Genomic DNA, 24,350 nt, shown 5'->3' on the forward strand with positions numbered 1-24,350 from the left:
TCTACACACCCTAATGTGTATCGAAATGGTTTATTACGTCCTTCCAATGATTGCTGAGCCAGAATCCATCTTCTCGGTTAAAGTTGTCTCTGTGTTTGTATATGTGGATCGCCTCATGAACGAATCTCTCATGATAGCCAGATGGCTTGCAGAGAACCTCTGTCTTGGAGAAGTCAATATCATGTGAGCCCACTGAGTTGTAACAGTGATCTGCCACGGCTGAGGTGTTAGTCCTACCGTGTTTCAGGTCAGCTTTATGTTCACGGATGCGGTCCGAGACATGTCGTTTGGTTTCCCCAATGTAACTGCTACCACAGAGGCAACTTAGTTTGTAGACGCCAGGGTACTGTATGTCTGGAACCACATCTTTTACAGACGGTACCAGATCACGGATTTTATGTACTGTGTTGAATCGGACCTGGATCTTGTGTTTAATCAGGATTTTGGAGATCTTTTTTGTGACCCCAGCAATGTAGGGTAAGGTGATGGTCTTGAAAGGCTCCTCAACAGGATCCTTCTTGATGGTTGGAGTGATGGCTTTGCGGATTGTATAGTCGGAGTAACCATTTGCCTTAAGAGCTTGGCGTACGTGTTTGAGTTCACTGGAAATGTGTTCATGGTCGGAGATGCATTGGGCTCTATGATATAGAGTCTTGATGAGGGAATTCTTCTGAGATGGATGGTGGTGGGAATCCGGTTTTAGATAAGCATCCGTGTGGGTGGCTTTCCTGTAGACAGAGTGGCTCATTGAACCATCAAGTCTCCTTTTGATTAGGACATCCAAAAAGGGTAGCTTGCCATCATTTTCGACTTCCATGGTGAATCTGATGGCTGGGTGTATGGAATTGATGTGGTCGAGAAATTGGTCTAGAGCAGGCCGGCCATGTGGCCAGATGACAAAAGTGTCGTCTACGTACCTCTTCCATAAGGCGCTCTTCAACCCCCAATGCAGCTTATATATAAGCTCCTAGTTTGGTAGTGTCTCATTCTTCACCTGAAGACGGCTGCTTGCGTTGTAGCCGAAACGTCGTGAGAATTGTTTTATTATGTTTTATTTTTATTATTTTATTACTTCCCTTCTACGTGACTTTACCGAAAGAAACAAGAAGATGAATCCCTGCAGTCACGAAAGCTTTAAATCGAAATTTAACCAGATGGAGATGTCTGGGTGGGCAGGTGGTGCCCCCTAGTGTGTGCGGATAAGAGGTCATTTGAGATTTCGGAAGCAATTCTGTGGCCTATTTCACTCCTAAAATTATTTGTTTTTACCAGGTAAGGTCCACTTAGCTCTGCAGCTGTTTTTCAAAAGCTACCTGGCCACAAATGACAACTCAACGAAGTGGCTTATCAAGTCGAAATTTGTAGCAGCCAAATGCTCTGAACGCACATTGTTTCTAAATGTGGGGTGAAAAATCGGAGGGCCCGGAGAAAATCCACTCGCAAACTCCAAATATACAACAGGCGTCAGGTTTGGGATCAAACCCACGACCTTCCACATTCCAGGCGAAGCAATTAACATCTCACCACCATTCTCAAACCCGAGGGTGATGCATTGCGCTGCACAAGTTCCGATTGGATTCCTCGACTTGCGACGGTTGGCGCAGTCAGGACAACATTGGGGGAGGAGAAAAAAGCAAAAAACAAAATGCTGAAATGCTAAAAACTAAAATGATCCAAAACCACCCAGGAGGACGTGGCCCCTTGCAGCAAGGGCAAGCCTCTATTTAATAAGTTTGTCACAACGAAGGTTAGGACGACAAAACACGCATTGCCAACTTTTGGCAGAGAGATTCCCACAGAGAATAAATGTGAAATGTTGCGAGCAACAGCAGAGAAGAGTGTGTGAAGGTCATCGCACGCACGCACAAGTCCAACAGCAATGATGCTTTCCGATTACAAAAGAACCTGTCCGCATTGCAATTACAAATCTAAACGGCAAGCCACTACCTACCCAGTTTCACTGGAAGATACAACACAGTGCAAGGTAACCTTTCAGACAACATGTAAACCACTCAAAACGCTACTTGCTAATACCATGAACGGCGCTCCGAGGGGGGATTCCCACGTGGGTATGCTCATGTTGATTAAAATAATAATCATGTAATCAATTTCACGCACCTCCTGTGGGTTACTTTTTGTAACTGTGCAACTTTTCAGGCACAGACGATCCTTAAAATGGCATGGGCGTCTGGCAAGGCAGCTCAACTTCGATGTGATGAGAACAAATGGATGGACCGTAAACCAAGACACAGTGCCGCTACTGCTGCTGCCCTTTAATGCGAGTTTGTGTTGCATTTGCGATGCTTAGTCTAGTCAAACGGTGTTCCTGAAGGGCTCGACCCCAAGCCTCGCACGAGGACGGTTTTGTTATCGCTCTGTACATGTTACAAGATTAAAACTCGCATGCCATCAAAACTCGAGACATGGTATTCTTCATAAAGGCCGTCGGCAACGCATTTAACCGCCTCCGGGTTTTCGGCGAAGTACATTTTAATACTTTTCGTTTCGAGGCATAAAAGCAACCACCTCAAATTCTCATTGGCTGTTCCATTGGCAGTTACACCAACCAGTGAATGTGGCTGACGGGATGCAGGATAATTAGACTTGCTCAGAGCAAAACTGCATTATGACCGAAACGTTTTTGGATCGCTGCTGTAACGTAAAATACATGATTCAAGCCTACAGGTGTCTTGTGGTCTACAGCAATTAACCAACCCAGGGTCTCCCTTAAAAAAATACTTCAGCTCTCAATGCTCTTACCCAGTCATTAATAAAGGTGATCTAGTGGTCATTGCTCTGAACACGGAACCATTGAGCTGTGTTGTTCAACACGCCGTGCCGTAGGGTGGTTCCAATCGACTGCGATCACGGTTGCTGTTCTGCAATTCCCCGCTCGTGCAGTTTGACGAGATGACTTCCAAAACCAAGCAACGGGGTGGTTTGCAGGGCATGAACAAGCACAGCGGGGAGAGAGCTTCAAAAGCAGTGGCTGGGCGGCCGATACCAAAGAGTGAGCGAGCGACGCAAATGCGGCAAACCCGCCGCGCCAAAACTTAAAAGTGCAAATCTGAAATGAGGCACGCGCCAGCGCTGAAGCACACGCAAACGCGTTGCCAAAAAAGTGCAAAAGTTTCGTCGCAAATAAGGCTTAACTGAGAAAACGTGACGGTAATAACAATAATATTAACGTTAACAAAAAAGGACGTGTAAAGGAAACACTTGGGCTTTGCGCTTGGCCCCCGATTACCGCTGCCCTTGCCGCGCTGTGACTGGGAGACCCCCTCAGGGTGCGTTATTGCACGACAGCAACGGCGAGCCAAGGCCGAGCAGGGCAGCGGCAGCCTGGCTCGCAGCTACGGGGACGTCCACCTGCGATCAAAGTAAACAATAAAGCAAGGTTCACATTCCGTTCACGCTAACACTGCAAGATGCGAGTGATTTTTCTGTTCAAAGGTGGCAAGGTCCCTTTCGGAATTGCAAGTTCATTTACATGGTCTTGGAGGAAACCCTCAAAATAGTACTACTGCGTGTCTCATCGCACGTCACGAAAGTCATCTCGACTCTAGGAATGCAAAAACAAGTGCGTATCACGTGCACAAACACAACGATGGGAGTGCATTACACAGGCACACAGACATGATACCCCAGCTCGTCTTCAAATACTCTAGCTCTAAATATAGAATAATCTACATATAAAATACATTTCGAAATGTACAATGCCTTTAAAAAAATGCTAAACCATGTAAACAATCGGTGAAGAATTGTATTCTCTTTCTTTCATATGAAAACAAGCAACTATTATTCATATATTCGACGTGAAAGAGATAAGAGTAAAGAATGGCATCCAGGAGGTTACCCTGTGTATTACTAGAGAGCTAGGTGTGTAGGATATTACGCGGTCATCGCTCGCCATATTAAATTGCCGACCGGTCACTATTCCAGAGGACAGACAGACATAAACGGAAAAGCGGTTATACGACTTCACGAGCCTCCCCTGAATCGCGACGGAAGCGGAGTCTACGCCGACTTGCTTCGTCCCGTTTAAAAATCTGTGCTTCCAACCTCGGCCCAGCAGCTGCTTGGCAGTGCTCGCCGAACCCACGTGGCCCGGAGTCCCAGGCTACCACGCCAGGGTCTCGGACTCGGGCTGAGTCAGGCCCGGGGGCTTGTCAGCCTCACGTGGGCCTGGCCCCCGCTCAACGAGCCGTCAACTAGAGCCGGAGACGGCCTGGCCTCCGCCGCCCGGCACGCTCAGCGCGGAGACGTCCACCGTGAACAGGCGGTTGTCCGGCGCCGGGTCGTTCCCCTCCGCGGTCTCCGTCGGCGGCACGGACGATTTGTTTGACGAGGCCGCAGCCGCCGCAGCCGCCGCCGTGCTCTCCTGGGACTCCATGATCGCACCTGCCCACCAGGAAAGGCGATTGTCATGATGGTGGTGGTGGTGGTGAAACAAATGAGGATCTGGCATCATTTGTATGACTGGGGCACAGCGCATGGCAATGTGTGTATGTTGAACTACTTTCGCATCGTGCGTAGAGAATCGTGCTATTCGGAGGTGCGGGGGAAAGACGACAAACTAAACACGAAAATCGGTTCAATCACAAACGACCAAATTAGTCCATGGGCCAGACACCTTGGTCTCAAAACTTTCATTGTACGAATAGCGTATTGAGACCTCTATTGATACTCCACTAGGTTAACTCAGCATTAAATTAGTATCTGGTGTGCTGTGTGAACATCAGCACTGGGGGGAGATAAGTGCGAGCGTGTGTGGTGCCGGCCACACCAACTCCTCGTTGGTGAGGCAATGCCTAACCAGCGCAGGTACCTGGTTAGACAGAATGAGGGTACCCCTATGGGCTCCCCCTTGTCACCAGTGATAGCCAACATGTTTATGGAAAAGTTTGAATCAGACGCCATCCAGACATCCAACCTGCGTCCTTCCCTGTGGAAGAGGTATATGGATGACACTTTCGTCATTTGGCCTCCCAGCATTGAACCACTTCTTGGACCACATCAATTCCAGACACCCATCCATCAGATTCACCATGGAAGTGGAGAAAGATGGTAAACTACCATTCTTAGATATTCTGTTTGAGAGGAGACCTGACGGATCCCTGGGACAATTTTAATTTTTTACCTACGTGACTTTACCGAAAAAACCCAAGAATATGATCGTGTCTTAGATTTGTCCACTCACCCAAGAAGGCCTGCGCCTCTTTCTGCAACGCCGTCACGGGACAGTCCTTGTGTGCGAGCAGCAGCTGCTTGAGGTGGGCGAGTTCGCCCCTGAGCTCCGTCACTTCCTTCTGCCAACGCCGAGCGACAGAGAAACGTGTCAGCAGTGATGCGACGAATCCGCGTCCTCACAAGATGATTTGCCCCCGTCGACCCAGTGGCTCCCGTCCAATCCCAGATCAATTTCAAGATCACGTTCGCCGTCTTCAAGAACCTCCATGGACTCACCCCTGCCTACCTCTCCCCTATCATCTCACTCCACTTTTCCCCCCCACCCACTCCATGCACTCTCCTACATCTCCCTTGTCGCTCTACTCCTCATTCGTGTGCCCGTCCATCGACCAGTCGAGTGCTCTGTCACAGTGCTGTGGGTCGGGCGAAGCTGCCAGAATTTGTCTGAAATTTCGCTACGTTCAGTTTCACGGGGTAGGGGGAGTGTTCCATCCTTTTTGGTGCGTTGGGCTACAGAGGGTGCTACACTCAATTTGATGGGAGGAGATTTAGGAATACATTTTTGAGGGTGTCTTTTTTTTGTTGTGTCTGTGCACAATGGGATTCATGCCACATGGGAAAATATGTAACCATGTTATATTTCTTGTATTAAAAAAGGGCCATAAAAGGAAAAAATGTAACGCCAAAAAAACGACGCAACGAACGAAGAAAAGTGCCGAATAACCGAGGATAGTTTTGTTTCTTTTTATCGGAAAAAAAAGAAGGGAGCCATGGGAGGTATGGGCAGCTCCTGGGCCCGTAGAGTCCTCCACGTCCCTCGTGTGGCACCTGCAACTCCACGTTGGTGTGAGCCAGGTCCTCCGCACGCCGCTCCAGGTCCATGACCCACAGCTTGCGCTTCTGGCGGCAGCGAGAGGCGGCGGCGCGGTTGCGCTCGAGGAAGCGTCTGCGCCGCTCCTCGGGGTCCGTGATGGCGCTGCGTCGCCTGCGACCCCCTCCGGCCGCCGCCGGGCTCGTGCTTTTACTCAGCTTCACGCCTGAGGGGGGAGGGGGAAGGAGGGGCAGGGTGGGGATGAGCCAAGGGGGGCAGGGTGGGGATGAGCCAAGGAGGGCAGAGGCAGCAGCAAGGCTGTGAGACGCGTCATCGCTGACGCGGCAGGAGGCGCCAAGATGGTCAGGGTAAGGGACTTATTAGCTCACTACTAAAGTGTCGATGACCCTTAAAATCTTTACTCAAGCGACACACGGAATCCTCCCAGCTCCCCCCCCCCCACCAAGTGATTTCATCAATTGTTACGACTTGGGGTCGATATTTAACAATCTTCGTTGTCACATTTGTACTGTGTTGTTGTACTGTCTGCATTTCATTGTCTCATTTGTTCCATGAACCTAAGTGTAACATTCGAAATACATTTGCATAAATTGTAAAGAAATTCTTCTTACACGTATGATTCAACATAGGTCAAGTGTCTGCTGTAAGAATCACCCATCTTAACCAACACGGTGTGTGGAGAGGCCTTCATCCCAGCACTGGATACAAATCGGGTTGTAGAAGTATAATTGTACATCGACAGGTATTAAACAAATTATCTGACGATAACAGTGGTGCAGAGATACAAATAACAAAAAGACAAAAATCAACACGTTTGTCAATCGCACCGTGGCCTTAATAAAAGGCGACGTTTCGGGCAATGACCCTTCACAGGACATAGAGAGGCCAGAGAGGTTAGAGAGTGATTGGTATGTGTATATAAGAAATTGTGGATAAGTTGAAACCCATACAATTTTTGGCAGCTACAGAATATCTCCTGCACCCCGCCCCCCCTCCATACAGCGTGGAACGATAAAGCACCTGGGCCACTCCCTCCACCACAGCCACTGCTGCTGCTGCCCGGCGTGGAGACCGGAGGTGACGGCTGGGGCTCAGACAAGGCCTGCGGGACACACACACACACACACAGCCGGGACGGACAGCTCCATGAGAAACAATACAGATTTATGACACTCAATGCAGCCTCGATGAGGTTCATCACAGCTTTACGAGTCTCCATATAGGGATGCGGGGGGGGGGCATGCATGCATTTGTGAGGAACTGGGATGATGACAGAGGAGGGAGCTGGACGCCACCTGTGGTTGTGGGATGTGCAGGCTAAGCAGGGGCAGATGGGAATCCTGCTGGGCTATCACCATCTCCACGGCCTGCGATAGAACCTCCACCCCTCCGTTCTGGGGCGACACCTCCGTCAACATGGCCTTTAGCCTCTGCGTGTTACACAGAGAAACACGCGTGAGCTCCGTATCGCTAAGAAGCAGAGGTCGCAAACGGGTTTTGATTCCTTACCCGTACCCGTACCCGGAACCCGTACCCGGCCGGGTACGGGTTCCCGTTCCATATCTGTACCCGTACTCTACTCGAAATGAGTGACAAACGGTTACTCACCAGTGACTCACGGCCTACCCGTACCCGTACCCGGCCGCACCAGGGTCGCAAACGGCTACCTGTACCCGGCCGGGTACGGCTACCCGTACCCGGCCGGGTACGGGTAGCCGGGTATCGGGTAGGGTACGGGTATTGGGTACCCGGTTGCGACCTCTGCTAAGAAGTGAACAGTACGAGGCACACATTGCTGCCTCCCCCACCCCACACTCCCCCCACCCCCAACGCACCGTGGTGACTCCGTGCTGCTGATGAGAACCAGGCGGGGTGGTGAGGGCAGCCTGGGTCGAGGGTGGAGCGAGGCTGCCCAGAGGAGGCCCAGGGATACCCGGCACGTTTGACACCACGGCAGGGATCTGCAGCACAAACGCCCCGCACGAGGAGGTTTCAGCACCGTTGCTACGCTCACCGCGGCGAACACCGCTCTTTTGTGGAACCTTCGGCATTGCACGCGGCACCCCGAGTCGTGACGCTGCAAATGGATGGCAGGGCTCGGCAGAGGTCGCAAACGGGTTTTGATTCCTTACCCGTACCCGTACCCGGCTGCATCAGGGTCGCAAACGGGTACCCGTACCCGGACGGGTACGGGTAGGGTACGGGTATCGGGTACCCGATTGCGACCTCTGGGATGAAGCCATGTTGCAGGCGCGGGTGGGTTGATTCTAGGAATTTGAATTGTGAGAAGAGACAAGACGTTGGGAAATGAGTGACAAACAGTTACTCACCAGTGACTCACGGCCTACCCGTACCCGGCCGCACCAGGGTCGCAAACGGGTACCCGTACCCGGCCGGGTACGGGTAGCCGGGTATCGGGTAAGGTACGGGTATCCGGTACCCGGTTGCGACCTCTGGGGCTCGGTAACTATGGGAGCTGAGAATCTACTGGGAATGCCGCCATACCTACTGGCAATGCCTCTAACTCTCTATGGAGCCCTAGAGAGTAGGGTACTTGGCCGGCTCTTTCACGCTGGCCAGACGTCTTGCGAGTGGCTACACTTTACCCCATCACACGTGACCTGCTGATTGGCCAACATTTTTACACTGTGACCATCAGCAGCTTTCGACTCACAGCGTGGCATGGTTACAAATGGCTCACTATGGAATTATCCATGAACTGTGTTATGAGCAGTTTTGTTTGTATCAGCAATTGGACCTCATGGCGGGACCCCGGGGTCCCGAATAAACGGAAGTCAAAATCGTTATTAATTAATTAATTTATTTTTGCTGACTCCGTCCCACCGAGCACATAAACGCCGCGACCCACCTGGCGCGGATCATTCTGTTGTCGTGTCGTCCAAGCGCAGCGATGACGTATGCGCAGAAGAAACAAAACTTTTAAACTTTGATGAGCGCATCGTGTAGAGCTTGTCGAGAGGAATAGATCGCCGTATCGTTCGCCTTCAACAGACATGAAATGACGTCGCAACGCAGTTTATCCGAGAGCCGGGGGCTTATGGAACTCCAGGGTCCCGCCATGAGGTTCATTTAGTTATAATTGTACTGATGGTATTTGTGTTTGTTAGGGATGTGGGTTGTGTATTATTGTCTCACCTACCTACCTACCTACACCTGGTATCATCAATTAAAGACATCTCACTGTCCCCAGATTATTTACTCGTCAGTTTTAATGTAGTTTCTTTGTTCACCAAAGTACCTGTGCCCGATACCATTGCAATCATTGAAGACCTGGTCCAACAAGGATTGAATGCTGATGTACCGACACTGAGGAGACACTGCCTCACCAACACATACTTCACTTGGAATGGAACATTCTACAAACAAATGGAAGGCACCCCAATGGGTTCTCCCTTATCTCTGGTTCTAGGCAATATTTTCATATAAAAATTTGAGACGGACGACATCGAGGCATCCACTCTAAGTCCGTCCTTGTGGAAGAGGTACGTAGATGACACGTTTGTCGTCTGGCCACATGGCTGACCGGCTCTAAACCAATTCCTCAACCACATCAATTCCATACACCCAGCCATCAAATTCACCATGGAGGTAGAAAAGGATGGCATGCTACCTTTCTTGGATGTCCTAATCAAAAAGAGACTAGATTGCTCAATGAGCCATTCTATCTACAAAAAAGGAACCCATACTGACGCTTAGCTAAAACCTGATTCCCACCACCATCCATCCCAGAAGAATTCGCTCATCAAAACGCTACACCATAGAGCTCAATGTATCTCCGACCATGAACACCTAACCAGTGAACTCAAACACGTACACCAAGCTCTCAAGGCGAATGGATATTCTGACCACACAATCTGCAAAGCCATCACCCCAACTGTGAGGAAGGAGCCATCTGAGGATCCAATAAAAACCATCACCCTGCCACACATAGCAGGGGTAACCAAAAAGATTTCCAAAATCATGAACAAACACAAGATCCAGGTCCGATTTAACACATTGTACATAAAATTCGTGATCTGATCCCATCTGTGAAGGACAAGATTCCTGACATGCAATATCCCGGCGTCTACAAACTAAGCTGTATCTGCGACAGCAGTTACATTGGGGAAAATAAGCAACATGTCTCGGACCGTGTCCGTGAACATAAGGCAGATTTGAAACATTATAGGACCAATACTTCTGCCGTGGCTGATCATTATTTTAATGCGGCTGGCTCACACGAAATTGATTTCTCCTGGCTATCAACAAAGATTTGTTCATGAAGCCATTCATATATACAGACAGAGACAATTTCTACCGAGAGGAAGGTTATAGACTGAGCACTCGTTGAAAAGATGTCATCAACCACTTTGGGTCATGACTTGATTTGTGTTTTCTTGTCAACCTCCACCGTCAGCAGTGTGGGTGTGTGGAGCCAGGTACAATGCTTTGATTGGTGTAGACCTACTGCCAGTGTTTGAGCCCTCTCCTACATTAACATTAACCTTGATAAGCAGCTTGCCCTCAGAGGCCAACCTCCCTGTTCCTGATGACGACCGCTTGTGTTGCGATCGAAACGTCGTGATATTTTTATTCACTTTATTTTCATTATTTTATTGTTATTATTTTTTTCTATCTACGTGCCTTTACCGAAAGAACTATAGAATATTAATTCCTGCAGTCACGAAAGTTTGAAGTAAAATTTAAGTCAAAATGTATATATGAGACCTTTTTGCCAGTATCCAAAATGATGGGAAAAAATAAAATAAGGCTTTACCATATCTGGCAATAAAAAAAGGTGTTAAGATGTTCAAAGTTCAAATAGAAAACCTATTTCAAGGCATCAAGTCTGCATTAGCCACACATACTTGTGGCAAAACATACAAACAAACATCCTCTGATAATTATATGTGCCATTGTCTTTGAAACTGATGATGGCTTTGTCTCACCAGTGTCAGACCAGAGACCGCCACAAGGTGAACAGTGCAAAGGCAATGCCAGTATCAAGTTACGATTAGCTTTCGTTGAGCAGTTAAAGCTACGTGACCTTTCGCCAGTATCAAGACAGTGGTGTTCGTATCTAATTGGTAGTTTGAACGTCATAACACCCGTTTTGTTGCCAGAAAGGGTTCAAGCCTATTCTCATATATGTTTTTTTCATCACGTCAACGGAGTTGTCTGTCCGCAATGAAGCCGTGTGTGAGTGAATAGAAAACACGGAGAAAGAGGCTGCCAGGCCACATTCTGCTGCCTGCGCCGCTTGCATCTCGGTGTCGTGACGGTGCCGTTGGGCACCTGGATGGTGATGGGCTGCTGCTCGGGGTAGGCGGCGGCGGGCACGGGGAGCGTGGGGCTGGTGGCCGCGCTGGCCGGAAGAGACACCGACACCGCCTGGCCGTTGGACAGCTGCAGGATGACGGGCAGGGAACCCGGGATGGGCCTGTCAGGGGACGACGCGCGTACGTTCGGATGAACGCAGCACAGACACACAGAACATGAACCCAAACCTCTGGGGAAACTTCCTCGCCGAGAGCCAAATAGGACAGTCGAATCAGAAGATGACCAGGAAACACATGGCAACAGTACAATTAAAGCAGGCTGGAAACAAATAAACGTTTGCAAAACACACAAAGGTGTGCAGTATTGCATGGACGAAAGCTTTTGTCGTTATCTGGATAGTCAGATCAAAATAACTGAATGTTGTAATTTAGACCACCGATTCAAGAGAGTTAAGATAGTGTGGCATTCAGTGATGAGCGCATTCAGTGACTGAATATGCTGAAATTATAAACGCAGTGTTGCCAGGCAAAGTATATTCTCTTCTAGTATCTGATTAGTGTGGCCAAGATTCTTATACATTTTGCTTGTGGGCCATTTGCTGGTTTTGGGCCCTTGGACATGTACTTAGCAACTGTGAAAAAGCAACTTATATGTATGTATGTTGAACTTATTTCATACCATACGTAGCCAACCGCGCTAATCAGAGGTGTTGGCGAGATTGGTGTGGCATGGGTCTCATGTGACGCGGGTTTCTCGTGACGTGGCGCTTACACGATGCATCTCTCGCAGAATGCCGTGCGTAATTCGCGCCATGTGTGTGTGTCTCGCGCCATGTGTGTGTGACTCGCGCCATGTGTGTGTGACTCGCGCCGTGTGTGTGTGTCTTGCGCCATGTGTGTGTGTTTCGCGCCATGTGTGTGTGTCTCGCGCCATGTGTGTGTGTCTCACGCCATGTGTGTGTGTCTCGCGCCATGTGTGTGTGTGTCTCGCGCCATGTGTGTGTGTCTCGCGCCATGTGTGTGTGTCTCGCGCCATGTGTGTGTGTGTCTCGCGCCATGTGCGTGTGTCTCGCGCCATGTGTGTGTGTCTCGCGCCATGTGTGTGTGTCTCGCGCCATGTGTGTGTGTGTCTCGCGCCATGTGTGTGTGTCTCGTGCCATGTGTGTGTGTCTCGCGCCATCTGCGTGTGTCTCGCGCCATGTGTGTGTGTCTCGTGCTATGTGTGTGTGTCTCGCGCTATGTGTGTGTGTCTCGCGCCATGTGTATGTGTCTCGTGCTATGTGTGTGTGTCTCGCGCCATGTGCGTGTGTCTCGCGCCATCTGCGTGTGTCTCGCGCCATGTGTGTGTGTCTCGCGCCATGTGTGCGTGTGTCTCGCGCCATGTGTGTGTGTCTCGCGCCATGTGTGTGTGTCTCGCGCCATGTGTGTGTGTCTCGCGCCATGTGTGTGTGTCTCACGCCATGTGTGTGTGTCTCGCGCCATGTGTGTGTGTGTCTCGCGCCATGTGTGTGTGTCTCACGCCATGTGTGTGTGTCTCGCGCCATGTGTGTGTGTGTCTCGCGCCATGTGTGTGTGTGTCTCGCGCCATGTGTGTGTGTGTCTCGTGCCATGTGTGTGTGTCTCGCGCCATGTGTGTGTGTGACTCGCGCCATGTGTGTGTGTGTCTCGTGCCATGTGTGTGTGTCTCGCGCCATGTGCGTGTGTCTCGCGCCATGTGTGTGTGTCTCGCGCCATGTGTGTGTGTCTCACGCCATGTGTGTGTGTCTCGCGCCATGTGTGTGTGTCTCGCGCCATGTGCGTGTGTCTCGCGCCATGTGTGTGTGTCTCGCGCCATGTGTGTGTGTCTCGCGCCATGTGTGTGTGTCTCGCGCCATGTGTGTGTGTGTCTCGCGCCATGTGTGTGTGTCTCGCGCCATGTGCGTGTGTCTCGCGCCATGTGAGTGTGTCTCGCGCCATGTGTGTGTGTCTCACGCCATGTGTGTGTGTCTCGCGCCATGTGCGTGTGTCTCGCGCCATGTGTGTGTGTCTCGCGCCATGTGTGTGTGTCTCGCGCCATGTGTGTGTGTGTCTCGTGCCATGTGTGTGTGTCTCGCGCCATGTGTGTGTGTCTCGCGCCATGTGTGTGTGTCTCGCGCCATGTGTGTGTGTCTCGCGCCATGTGTGTGTGTCTCGCGCCATGTGTGTGTGTCTCGCGCCATGTGTGTGTGTCTCGCGCCATGTGTGTGTGTCTCGCGCCATGTGTGTGACTCGCGCCATGTGTGTGTGTCTCGCGCCATGTGTGTGTGTCTCTCGCGCCATGTGTGTGTGTCTCGCGCCATGTGTGTGTGTCTCACGCCATGTGTGTGTGTCTCGCGCCATGTGTGTGTGTCTCGCGCCATGTGTGTGTGTCTCGCGCCATGTGTGTGTGTCTCGCGCCATGTGTGTGTGTCTCGCGCCATGTGTGTGTGACTCGCGCCATGTGTGTGTGTCTCGCGCCATGTGTGTGTGTCTCTCGTGCCATGTGTGTGTGTCTCGTATGACAACGGTTCTTACGCAACATGCTGCTGGTGGGCAGAGGGAGCCTGGATGATAACGGAGGGCGAATTTGGCGAAGGCATCGTCTGCTGGATCACCATGCTGGGGCTGCGCGTGGGGCTCGGCAGCAGCAGGGAGGATGGGCGCAGGGGCAGCGCCACCTCGGAGACCACAGGGAACGCAGCCTCCTGCGTTGTGTGGGGGGCGCGCAACGCGTTATTCGCGTCCGTGTGCACGCACGGTCATTCACCCGTCACATTCACATGAGCACATTTATGTGCGTTAACGTAACAGGTGTAGAGTAGTGAAATACACGGTGCGCACAGTCGACCGAGGGCAACTGAGGGCAAACAGGCGCGCGTGAAGTTTGCGCGGACAAATCGCCAATTTTAAGGGGCGAAGCAGCTGCACACAAGGTCAACCGGTTGTGCACGTTGAGACCGGAGGTGTTGCCAGGCAGACGGGAGATGAGGGTTGATTGATGGGCCGACAGGCACCAGCCTGGCGAGAGCTTAAAGAGACGCACGAGAGGTCTCGGATAATTAGCAGAGGCATATAAGGGCGTGTGCGTGAGCGGAGCGGGGAGTTGTTGCCGGGGACCAATTGTGAAGACATCTCGCCGCTGCCGCTCCAGCCAAACGGGACCTCAAGCCTCGCGCCGTCGCCGGGCGGGTGTTGGCTGATCCCCCGCCCAGGACAGACGGGTGAGCGGGTCTGAGGGAGCGTAGGTGAGGGCAGCGGTGGAGATGTAGAGTCGCAGTGTGCGAAGATGCTGTGTGCGGAGACGCTGTGTGTGGAGACGCTGTGTGTGGAGACGCTGTGTGTGGAGACGCTGTGTGTGGAGACGCTGTGTGTGGAGACGCTGTGTGGGGAGACGCTGTGTGTGGAGACGCTGTGTGGGGAGACGCTGTGTGTGAGACGCTGTGTGCGGAGACGCTGTGTGTGGGGAGACGCTGTGTGGGGAGACGCTGTGTGTGAGACGCTGTGTGTGAGACGCTGTGTGTGGGGAGACGCTGTGTGGGGAGACGCTGTGTGGGGAGACGCTGTGTGGGGAGACGCTGTGTGTGTGAGACGCTGTGTGTGGAGACGCTGTGTGTGGAGACGCTGTGTGTGGAGACGCTGTGTGGGGAGATGCTGTGTGTGGAGTCGCTGTGTGTGGAGACGCTGTGTGGGGAGACGCTGTGTGTGGAGACGCTGTGTGTGGAGACGCTGTGTGGGGAGACGCTGTGTGTGAGACGCTGTGTGGGGAGACGCTGTGTGGGGAGACGCTGTGTGTGAGACGCTGTGTGTGGGGAGACGCTGTGTGTGAGACGTTGTGTGTGGAGACGCTGTGTGGGGAGACGCTGAGTGTGGAGACGCTGTGTGGGGAGACGCTGTGTGCGGAGACGCTGTGTGCGGAGACGCTGTGTGGGGAGACGCTTTGTGTGGAGACGCTGAGTGTGGTGACGCTGTGTGTGGAGACGCTGTGTGTGGAGACGCTGTGTGTAGAGACGCTGTGTGTGGAGTCGCTGTGTGTGAGACGCTGTGTGCGGAGACGCTGTGTGGGGAGACGTTGTGTGTGGAGACGCTGTGTGTGGAGACGCTGTGTGGGGAGACGCTGTGTGGGGAGACGCTGTGTGTGGAGACGCTGTGTGTGAGACGCTGTGTGCGGAGACGCTGTGTGCGGAGACGCTGTGTGCGGAGACGCTGTGTGGGGAGACGCTGTATGGGGTTACGCTGTGTGCGGAGACGCTGTGTGCGGAGTCGCTGAGAGCAGAGCTGCTGAGTGCAGGATAAGCGAGGTGAAAGGTAGATAAGAGTGGGGAGAAGTTACCGCATAGATAGTTATAGGAGTGCCTACAATTGGTGCAAGAATAGGTGAATAAAGTGTAAGCAGGTGACTTGTTACCACGTGTTGGTGTGAGTAATTGTTGAAGACACTACACAGGTAGAAGCTGAACATAGGGCACAGCTTATATCAGCGCAGTTCTCTTACGAGGAATGCATCCTTTCGTTACATTTGTGGGGTGAAGGCGATGGGCAACCTCTGATACAAGCACACAATGGATGATGACGTCACCCTGCTGCTGCTCTATATAAGAACGGGAGACACAGCAGAGCCTCACCATTCTGGCGAATTGCCCGATGATGCTGGATGCAATTAACAGCGAAACGTCGTACTCAAATTGTAAATGTTGTGGTTTCACGCTTCAACACACCGGTGGGCTAAAGCAGTGAACTATTTGTCTTTTGTCAACGTGACACTTTTTTACTGATTGACCGTGTCGGGTGGTGGAGGGTTACGACACATTTATAAATAACGCGATCTAAACCCAAAAACGTTGATTATGAATAATATTGGTCGCGAAAGCCTACGTGTTAAACACAATGGATATTAGCACACCTGGCCTTCATGGGTATGCTTGTGTAGCGACATTGCGAATGTCACTGTGTGGTGCCGGCCCTAGAGAGGCACGGCATGCGATGTACTAATAATAATATAATAATAATGTAATTTATAACGAGCGCAAATTTGCGGACGTAACGGCCGCAACTCAGAGGCGCGAAAGCCAAGCTCTATGAAGTTTTTTTTAGGTTGCCAGTGGAGGTCCGGACTAGGACGGAGTTGCAATAGTCGAGACCCAACTATGCAACATGCCAACGTGTTGGCAATTTCAGTGGAGATGAGAGGACGTAGGTGTCTGAGAGCCTTCAGGTGAAAGTTACATGAACTGATGATATGATTGGTTTGACGGTCGAAGGATAAAGTTGAATCTAGGATGACACCGAGGTAGCTGAAGTGATCGGTGAACCTGATGCTGTGACTGACATCGCGGCCATCACATATGTAGCGACATCGTGAGTGTCGCTGAGTAATGCCGGCTCTAGCGAGGCACGGCGTGCGATGCATTGTCATCGCGGACACCCCGTACATGTGGGTGTAGTACCAGCCCTAGAGGGGGCTCGGTGAGCGCTGGGATAGCGCTCAGTGGCACCACGTGTGGTGTGCAGTGCTGACCCCTACAGGAGGGAGTGTGAGAGTGTCAGCCAGGGGATGAGGTTAGCCGAGACCATGGCACTCTGGTTGACCCTGGAAGTCACGTGAGAAGTAAAATCTACACAGGGGCCCCAGGTGGGGGCTAGGGGGTCGTCACGTGTCAGGGTGAGATCCTACGGGAAGGGTTGAGAAACAGCATGAGGTTTCCCGAAGGTGGTCGTGGCCAAGGGCGGGGCCAGCCACGACCCGGGAGCATATAAACCGGGGTCCGCACAGGGACCGGGGTTCAGCGTTGCTGTTGTCATCTGAAGATCTAAGATCTACGTCCAAGAAGAAGTCATCAACACGTGGGCGAGGACCGAAGCCAGGGTCCTGTCCGTTGTAGCTACTCCCAGTAACTAGCGTAGTTGGCCTGGTGGTGCACCACCACAGGTTATCTAGTAAAGGGGCAGTAACCCCTTTGTGGTAATGTGTTGGTATTAATAAATATGTGTTGTCTCCAAAGAGTATGTCCGCGACTCAGTTGAATCCACTACACTTGCATTACATTCTAGGAAGCTTGTACAGCCCTTTGTAAATCCACATTGAATGTCTGCGATTGGAGTCGTTTGACCACTCTTCACCACGCTAGCCAGCGTGGGTCGGTGAGAGAGGAGTACCCAAGACTGATATCGCTCACAACTAATGATAGCCATAGTCAGGAATCAAACTCAGCTCACCGACTTCCATGCAATAACAATAAGCACAACATGCTCCTACAATGGTCGTGATGCTTGGTAGCGCTGGATGTCTTGACCTCACCAGTATTCTTATATTCTATTTATGTATTTGTATTTTGAGCTATTTAGCTCTTTTTCAGAAGCGACTTGGCCACAAATGACAGGTCAACAAAGTGGCTTATCACATGAACCTTATGTGATAACACAGGGTCCTATAAGCCCCCGGCTCCCGCATAAACTGCGTTGTGACGTAATTTTATGTCTGTTGAAGGCGAACGATATGGCAATATATTCCTCTCGATGAGCTCTACACGATGCGCTAATCAAAGTTTAAAAGTTTTGTTTCTTCTTGCGCATTCATCCTCGCTGCTGCGCTTGGACGACATGATAACAGAATGATCCGCGCCAGGTGGGTCGCGGCGTTTATGTGCGCGGTGGGACGGAGTCGCCAAAAAATTATTAATTAATTACGATTTTGACTTCCGTTTATTCGGGACCCCGGCGTTCCGCCATAAGGTTCATATGCAAATTTATAGCAGCAACATACTCTGAATGCCTGTTGATTCAAAATGTGGAGCGAAAAAACCGGAGGACCTGGAGAAAGATCCACGCGACCGCGGGGAGAACATGCAAACTCCAGATATACAGGCGTCAGGGTCGGGATCGAACCCACGAACTCCTACATTTCAGGCGAGGGAGTTAACATCTCGCCACCGTGGCGCCCCATACTTCCTCCTGCCGTGCAAGTGCCGCCACCCCACCCTCCCCCACCGCATTCACCTTCTTGTTGCTGCTGCCGGCGCTGGGCTCAGGCTGGGTGGAGGAGGTGCAGGGCTGCGAGGTTTCCATAGCCACGTGCTCCCCATCCTTGCTGCTCGCCTCGGCCAGGCTGGGGGCAGGCAGCCCCAGCACGAGCTGCGCAGACCGGCTCGAGGAATTACTACAAACTACTTTTAAAATGCATATTTTATTTTACCAGGTAAGGCCCACTGAGCTACGTAGCTCTTTTTCAGAAGTGACCTGGCCACAAATTACAGCGCCACGAAGTGGCTTATCACCATGTGGAAATGTACAGCAGCCAGATACTCTAAATTCATGTTTTTAAATGTGGAGGGAAAAATAAAAAAAGATTACGACAACGACAAGAATGAAGAGGCAACTCAAAAAACGATGAGCTCTCATTGTCGTAGATATACGTACATACCTGAGCCCTGCGGCATGGGCTGTCCGACAAGATCATCAGCATCGTCAACCCACTGCTGAATGAAGAACTCCCCAAGCCGTCGGCATGACAAACGTTTAAAGCCTCATTAACAATTAAACAAAAGGTATTGAATGGGGTGGCGGGCCCTATACCCCTTCTTCCCTGACCTTTCGTGTGGTTCCGTTGCACCGGAATGTATTACCGTGGATTCTCTATACCCCGCCACTGGAATCTTTCGGCGTGTTTTACCGGGCTCGCGTTTTGTTGTAATAAAAACGTATATAAAAAAAACGTTAAAAAAATATTTAAATCCAAGTCTATAGCAACATTTTTGACCGTAGCTTTAACGCTTTTTTTCTCATTTAAGGAGCTTCATACGCGCAGTCAGCCTAGGACACACAGTCTGGGTCCACGTCTGCAAGAGCCAATGTCGACTTGCGTCTTCCCTTCCAACTAGTCACGATGGAAATCTTTTTTTTTTATGAAAACATTCACAAAATTGTATTAGATTCATCGACGTTGCACGAATATATTTATAATTTACGGATAAGAGAATTCGCCAAAGTTATTCACAGTGACGATAGACAATGTTTCTCGGAAATTGGATTTAAGAAATAAAGGCATATATATAGGTGGAGAAAGTATTAGTCATCTCAGATGTGCTGATGACATTGTTACTGTAACAACCAATCGAAAAATGAAATATAGCACAGGAAATATCAGAAGAACTGAATAAAGTTGGCTGCAAAGTGGGGCTCAAATATGAGCGAAACAAACTTGTGCATAAGTTCACTAAACAACTGAAGATATCAGTTGGAGAAACGACTGGAAGTAGCCTATAGGCTCCCATATAAAGTACCCTGGTGACAGTACACAGGTGATGAATGCTTATTGACAATGTGTTTTAGGAGCAATGTTGACTTTGTGAACATTGAACGACAGTGTTTGAGCATGGCAATGGCAATGAAATTATTCTAAAGGTGGTGGTTGACAGCGGTAACTGATTACGATGGAGGCAACAAAATCAGAGGGGTATAAACACCCCACCTTTTTGTCCTCTTCCTCTTGAGCCTTCTTAAACTCATGCTCCAGCTTATCAAAGGGGCTTGCGAGCTCATGGAAAAGGCCGACTTCTTCACAGTTCTTCAAGAATCGAGTCGGGGTCGGAGTCTGGTCTGCACGGGAGACAAGGAAGATGGGAGCACTCTTGTGTACTTGGTGAAAATGAAAAGGAACACACTAATGTGTCTGAAGAAGAAAGTTTTCAATCAGCGCGTGCTGCCAGCTCTGACATACGGATCAGAAACATGGAACGACAAATAAAATGAGACAAAAGCTCAAAAGCCAACAAAGCATGGACAAAATTCACGCTTGGAATGACACAGACAGAAAAAGTAACGAGTGGATGAGGGAACAAACACAAATCAAAAGCATAACGACAGTTCAGAAAGTAAAAAGGCTTGGGCAGGAAGCACCGTGAGATGGGATGATGGCCAACGAACCAGGCTGATGATGGAATTTCGGCCAAAGGAGAGAACGCATCCAAGAGGATGACCATCGTAGATAAGGGGTGATGAGATCAGTTCATGTGCAGGAGTGAAATGGTAGCACTGGACTGTGCGCGACGGCGACAGCGTGAAGAGGCCTTCATGCAGCTGTATATAGTAGAGCAGTGTGTTCATTGCAAGGCCCGTGGGCCACTGGCGGCCTCTGGTGGCCTTTAGCGTGGACCCTGACGTGCAGCCCCCGACAATATACAAATGTGAAAACACCCCATCATGCTGTCAAAACCAATAGTTTCAAATGTGTGGCGGCCCTCCCACTGAAGTCTTATTGGTGACAATGACCACCCCCTGAAAATTTGTGAAGGACATTGTTGTAGACACTTTTTAGGTAAGCAAGCGAAATGATAATCATCGTGAGGATCACAGAAATGAAACTGCTGACGGCGCTGCTCGGAGAACAGCGACTCACCAGCAACGACGAGGGCATCACTCTTGGGTGGCCCAAACTTGAGAGTCATCTCATGCTTGTGTTTGTGCACGGACAGATGGTCTTCGTTAGTGAAGCTCTGCAGAGAAAAACAACAACAACAAAGTGTGAGCCTCATTTTTGTGTACACATATATGTACGAGGTAAGTACACATCATCAAACACACGTTGGGCAAGAGATCATTTTCACCGGTGGGCCCTGAGCCACTGGTGGAAGGTCCGTATGGAAGGGGGTCTGCCTCTCCATTGGAAACTGCAAAATTGGCTTGCCAATCAAATTGAACCCGTCTCAAAAGATGGTGCTCACTTTTTTTCTAAATTTGCCTCCGCAACGAGGAACTTGATTTATTTAAGAAGCCAATGGCAAATGAGTTGTACATAAAACACTGATAATTGTAACATTACAGCAAGGCAGTGAGTGCTGGAGTGCTGTTAATGGACATGGAGATACCCTGTTCCGTAGTGAGATGAGGTGAGTCATGTGTTACCTGCCCACAGCCTGGCACGTTGCACACAAATGGCTTGTCATCTTCACTCATTTTTACCCCGTGCACTTTTACCCTGACACCTGAAAAAAATACAAACCATATGAAGACAATGGCAAATCAAGAAAACACCACACAATAAGAAATACAATGTTGAATTTTCCTTGAAAAAACAATCATCCAAAAATCAACGATAATGTTAACCAGCTGTAACTAAAATTTAATTGCCACTTGTTTTGCCAAGGAAAGCCTCGTTGAGTTGTAAAAAAAAATTCCGGGTGGGTCTTTGCCAACTTTTCGCAGTAGGTGGCGATGTTGCCATATGCGTAATCCCAAGAGTGAGGATGTTTTTCCCTCCGATTCATTCTTAAAGTGTGTTTTGCGTGTGCAAGAATGCGACAGTATCCAGGGACAACCCATACACCATATGAGGGGGACAACAAAAGTCTGCACAGATGTGTCCATGAACCCAATCGTTGTACTGCTATTTTCTCATCACCTCATAGCAAGTGGAGGGTATTCTTCTTGTTGGTGGTCCACAAGTGAATTATTCGAGCTAAAATGAAAGTGTTGTAATGAATAAGGTTTTAATATCATGATTTATAATCGCTACATATATGGTAGTTCAACAAGGAGAACAATACCTCTGGGTATTTTTTTCAGTTTGTAAATCTGCAGCATCCACCAAACCCTTGTTTTCGAAGAGTTGTTTGAAGTTAAGTTCATTTTGTTTCACCAGGTGAGTGCACAAGAGACCTGGATAGTCTAATTTTGCAAGTGATCTGGGGCATTCATCTGCCAGTAGAGGGTGATTACTGATTTGCATAGTGATTGTGAAAACAAAGATGAATTACAGGCGTGCACTACTACTACCCTTGAATCAAAACAAAATGCACTGCAGTCATGTTTGCTCAAAACAAGTTGTCTAGTACCACTGTGGCCAGATACACACAAAAGAAGTGACATTTTTCTTAGCTTCCAATTTAAATCAGCACAATGGAAAAATAAGTGGATTATGCAACGAGCCACTGCTGCAAATGTGGTAATTTAGAAAGACCACCCAATAATCTATCTTTTGAAAAGGAGACCTGTGGTCTCAAAGGGCTCTTGCCTGGTTACATTTTTTTAAAAATACTAGCGAAGCTATCATATGATAATAAAATATACAAACACACACTCCATAGAGACAATGCATATGACTGGCCTTGCACCTGATTGAATTCCACTCAATATGCTAATATTGGGACATTCGTCCCAGAATTACCACAAAATAGCATGATGCTTCACAACCCAGTTGAGAGTCTGCACTGGAGAAAGATACGGCAAATGAGGTCCATACAATTACCCACCACCACCACGCGGTTAATATTCTGCACTGGTCCAATTCTAGACCAGACAACAATCATGCAATACGAGCTAATACACAGCAATTGGACATTGGAGTAATGAGAGGGCCGAGATTGGGTTCCAGATCTCTGTCAAAATTGAGATAGAAACTAAACTAAAACATTTTTTTAAGCTAAACTATTTTTTTTATTTTACCAGATAAGGCCCACTGAGCTAAAGACGGTCACTGCATCGCATGCTTTCAGATGCGCTTCTGCGGCCGTCTGGAACGCTCTTCCTTCCGATATTAGGAAGCCACAGCCGAAATACACTTTTCAATCTAGATTGAAAACTAATTGCTCTGGAATTGCTTTTTGTGTTTAGTTTGTTGCCCTTCCCCCACACCTTCCATTGGCATGGCTGGCTTATGCACAGTATGAAAGAAGTTCAACATACATTCATACATATAGCTCTTTTTCAGAAGCAATCTGACCACAAATGACAGCTCAACGAAATTGCTTATCATGTGGAAATTTATAGCAGCCAAATGCTCTAAATGCATGCTTCTAAATGTAGATGAACAAACCGGAGGATCCGCAGAAAATTTCAAGCGAACACGGGAGAACATGCAATCTCCAAATATACAGGTGCCAGAGTCGGGATGGAACCCACGACCTCCTGTATACCAGGGGTGGTAGTTAACATCTCGCCACTGTGTTAATGTTCAGTCAGGATAGAGGTCAGCATCTAGGCTCGTGTTTGGTTCAGGCTCTGATTCAAAGTTAGATTTATGGTTTAGTTTGTTTGTGAACAGAGTCCAGTCAAATATCTGGTTCAATATTATGACTCTCTGCAAGGGCAGGGTTGAGGTCAGTTCGGGGTCAATGTAAGCGGCCAGTTGCAAAGACATTTTAAGTATACTCAACTAATTTGAGTAATTGAAATCAGGACAATGGGAAAACAATCTCATGGTGTTTTCTGTATCCAGCCACTGGTCTGGGTCAATTATGGGCCAGAGACCGAATCAGAAATAATCTGGGTCATGATTAGCTCGATGTCAGAATCTGGACCAGAACATGGGTTGGAGTCAGATCTTGGGTAAGTTTATATACCACAGTCATATCAAAGTTTAAATATCGGAGTGATTTCAAAGTTTACATGTCTGAGTCAATTTCAGGTGAGGGTCACAATCTGGGCCATGCCTGCTTTGCGGGTCAGGTTCAATGCAGAACCTTATTCACACGGGGCAGCTTCAAGTATTCAGTCCATAATTCTTGGACAGAACGTGAGCCATGCCTGGGTGCGGGTCACGCTCAATTAATAACCGTGGTCCGATCTGGACCGAGGTGGTCAGTATCAGGGTCACACGCAGGGTCGAGAGACCCCAACCACGCCAATGATTTGGGAATGGCCCCCTCACAGCCCGTAGGAGGAGGAGGGGTGGTCTCGAGGAGTAACGGTGCCGGGGTGAACCCTCGTCGCCTGCGGCAGACTCGCTCTGGAGCCTCGGACACATGAACAGAGACACCGAGCACCAGCCAAAAGCAGCAGCAGCGGCACAATGAATGAAGCAGCAGCAGCAGCAGTGATGATGATGATACACGAGCTCTGAATGGGTCGCAGCGCACTAACAATGGGGGCCCCGTGGCCTGAGCGCTGTTAGGCGTCACTCACCGCGGAGAAGCGGGGAGCACGGGCCGAGGCTACATAGAGGATCTCACGCCGGCGACGACATTGAGAGACGTTCTCCACCCCCGCGCCCCCCTTAGATTTCGCTCGCTCGCTCTCTCAAACGCACACTGACACTCACCTACACACACACACATCTAACA

The 24,350-nt window shown here is 49.7% G+C and overlaps 1 protein-coding gene across 1 annotated transcript; it reads right to left on the reverse strand.

The window, feature by feature from the left end:
- Positions 1-1,726: 1,726 nt before the first annotated feature.
- Positions 1,727-24,350, reverse strand: LOC133344279 (cyclic AMP-dependent transcription factor ATF-7-like). Its single transcript, XM_061554367.1, has 13 exons — positions 24,193-24,350; positions 21,196-21,275; positions 20,690-20,786; positions 19,763-19,890; positions 18,292-18,426; positions 13,834-14,003; positions 11,318-11,462; positions 7,858-7,983; positions 7,318-7,452; positions 7,043-7,124; positions 6,019-6,227; positions 5,201-5,309; positions 1,727-4,401 (listed from the first exon to the last, which is right to left on the reverse strand). The coding sequence occupies exons 2-13, from the start codon at positions 21,244-21,246 to the stop codon at positions 4,208-4,210; spliced, it is 1,581 nt and encodes a 526-aa protein (XP_061410351.1). The 5' UTR covers positions 21,247-21,275; positions 24,193-24,350; the 3' UTR covers positions 1,727-4,207.

The sequence above is a fragment of the Lethenteron reissneri genome, chromosome 19, assembly GCF_015708825.2.
Source record: "Lethenteron reissneri isolate LAM-NWPU_2019-01 chromosome 19, ASM1570882v1, whole genome shotgun sequence".
In the NCBI taxonomy this organism is placed as follows: domain Eukaryota; kingdom Metazoa; phylum Chordata; class Hyperoartia; order Petromyzontiformes; family Petromyzontidae; genus Lethenteron; species Lethenteron reissneri.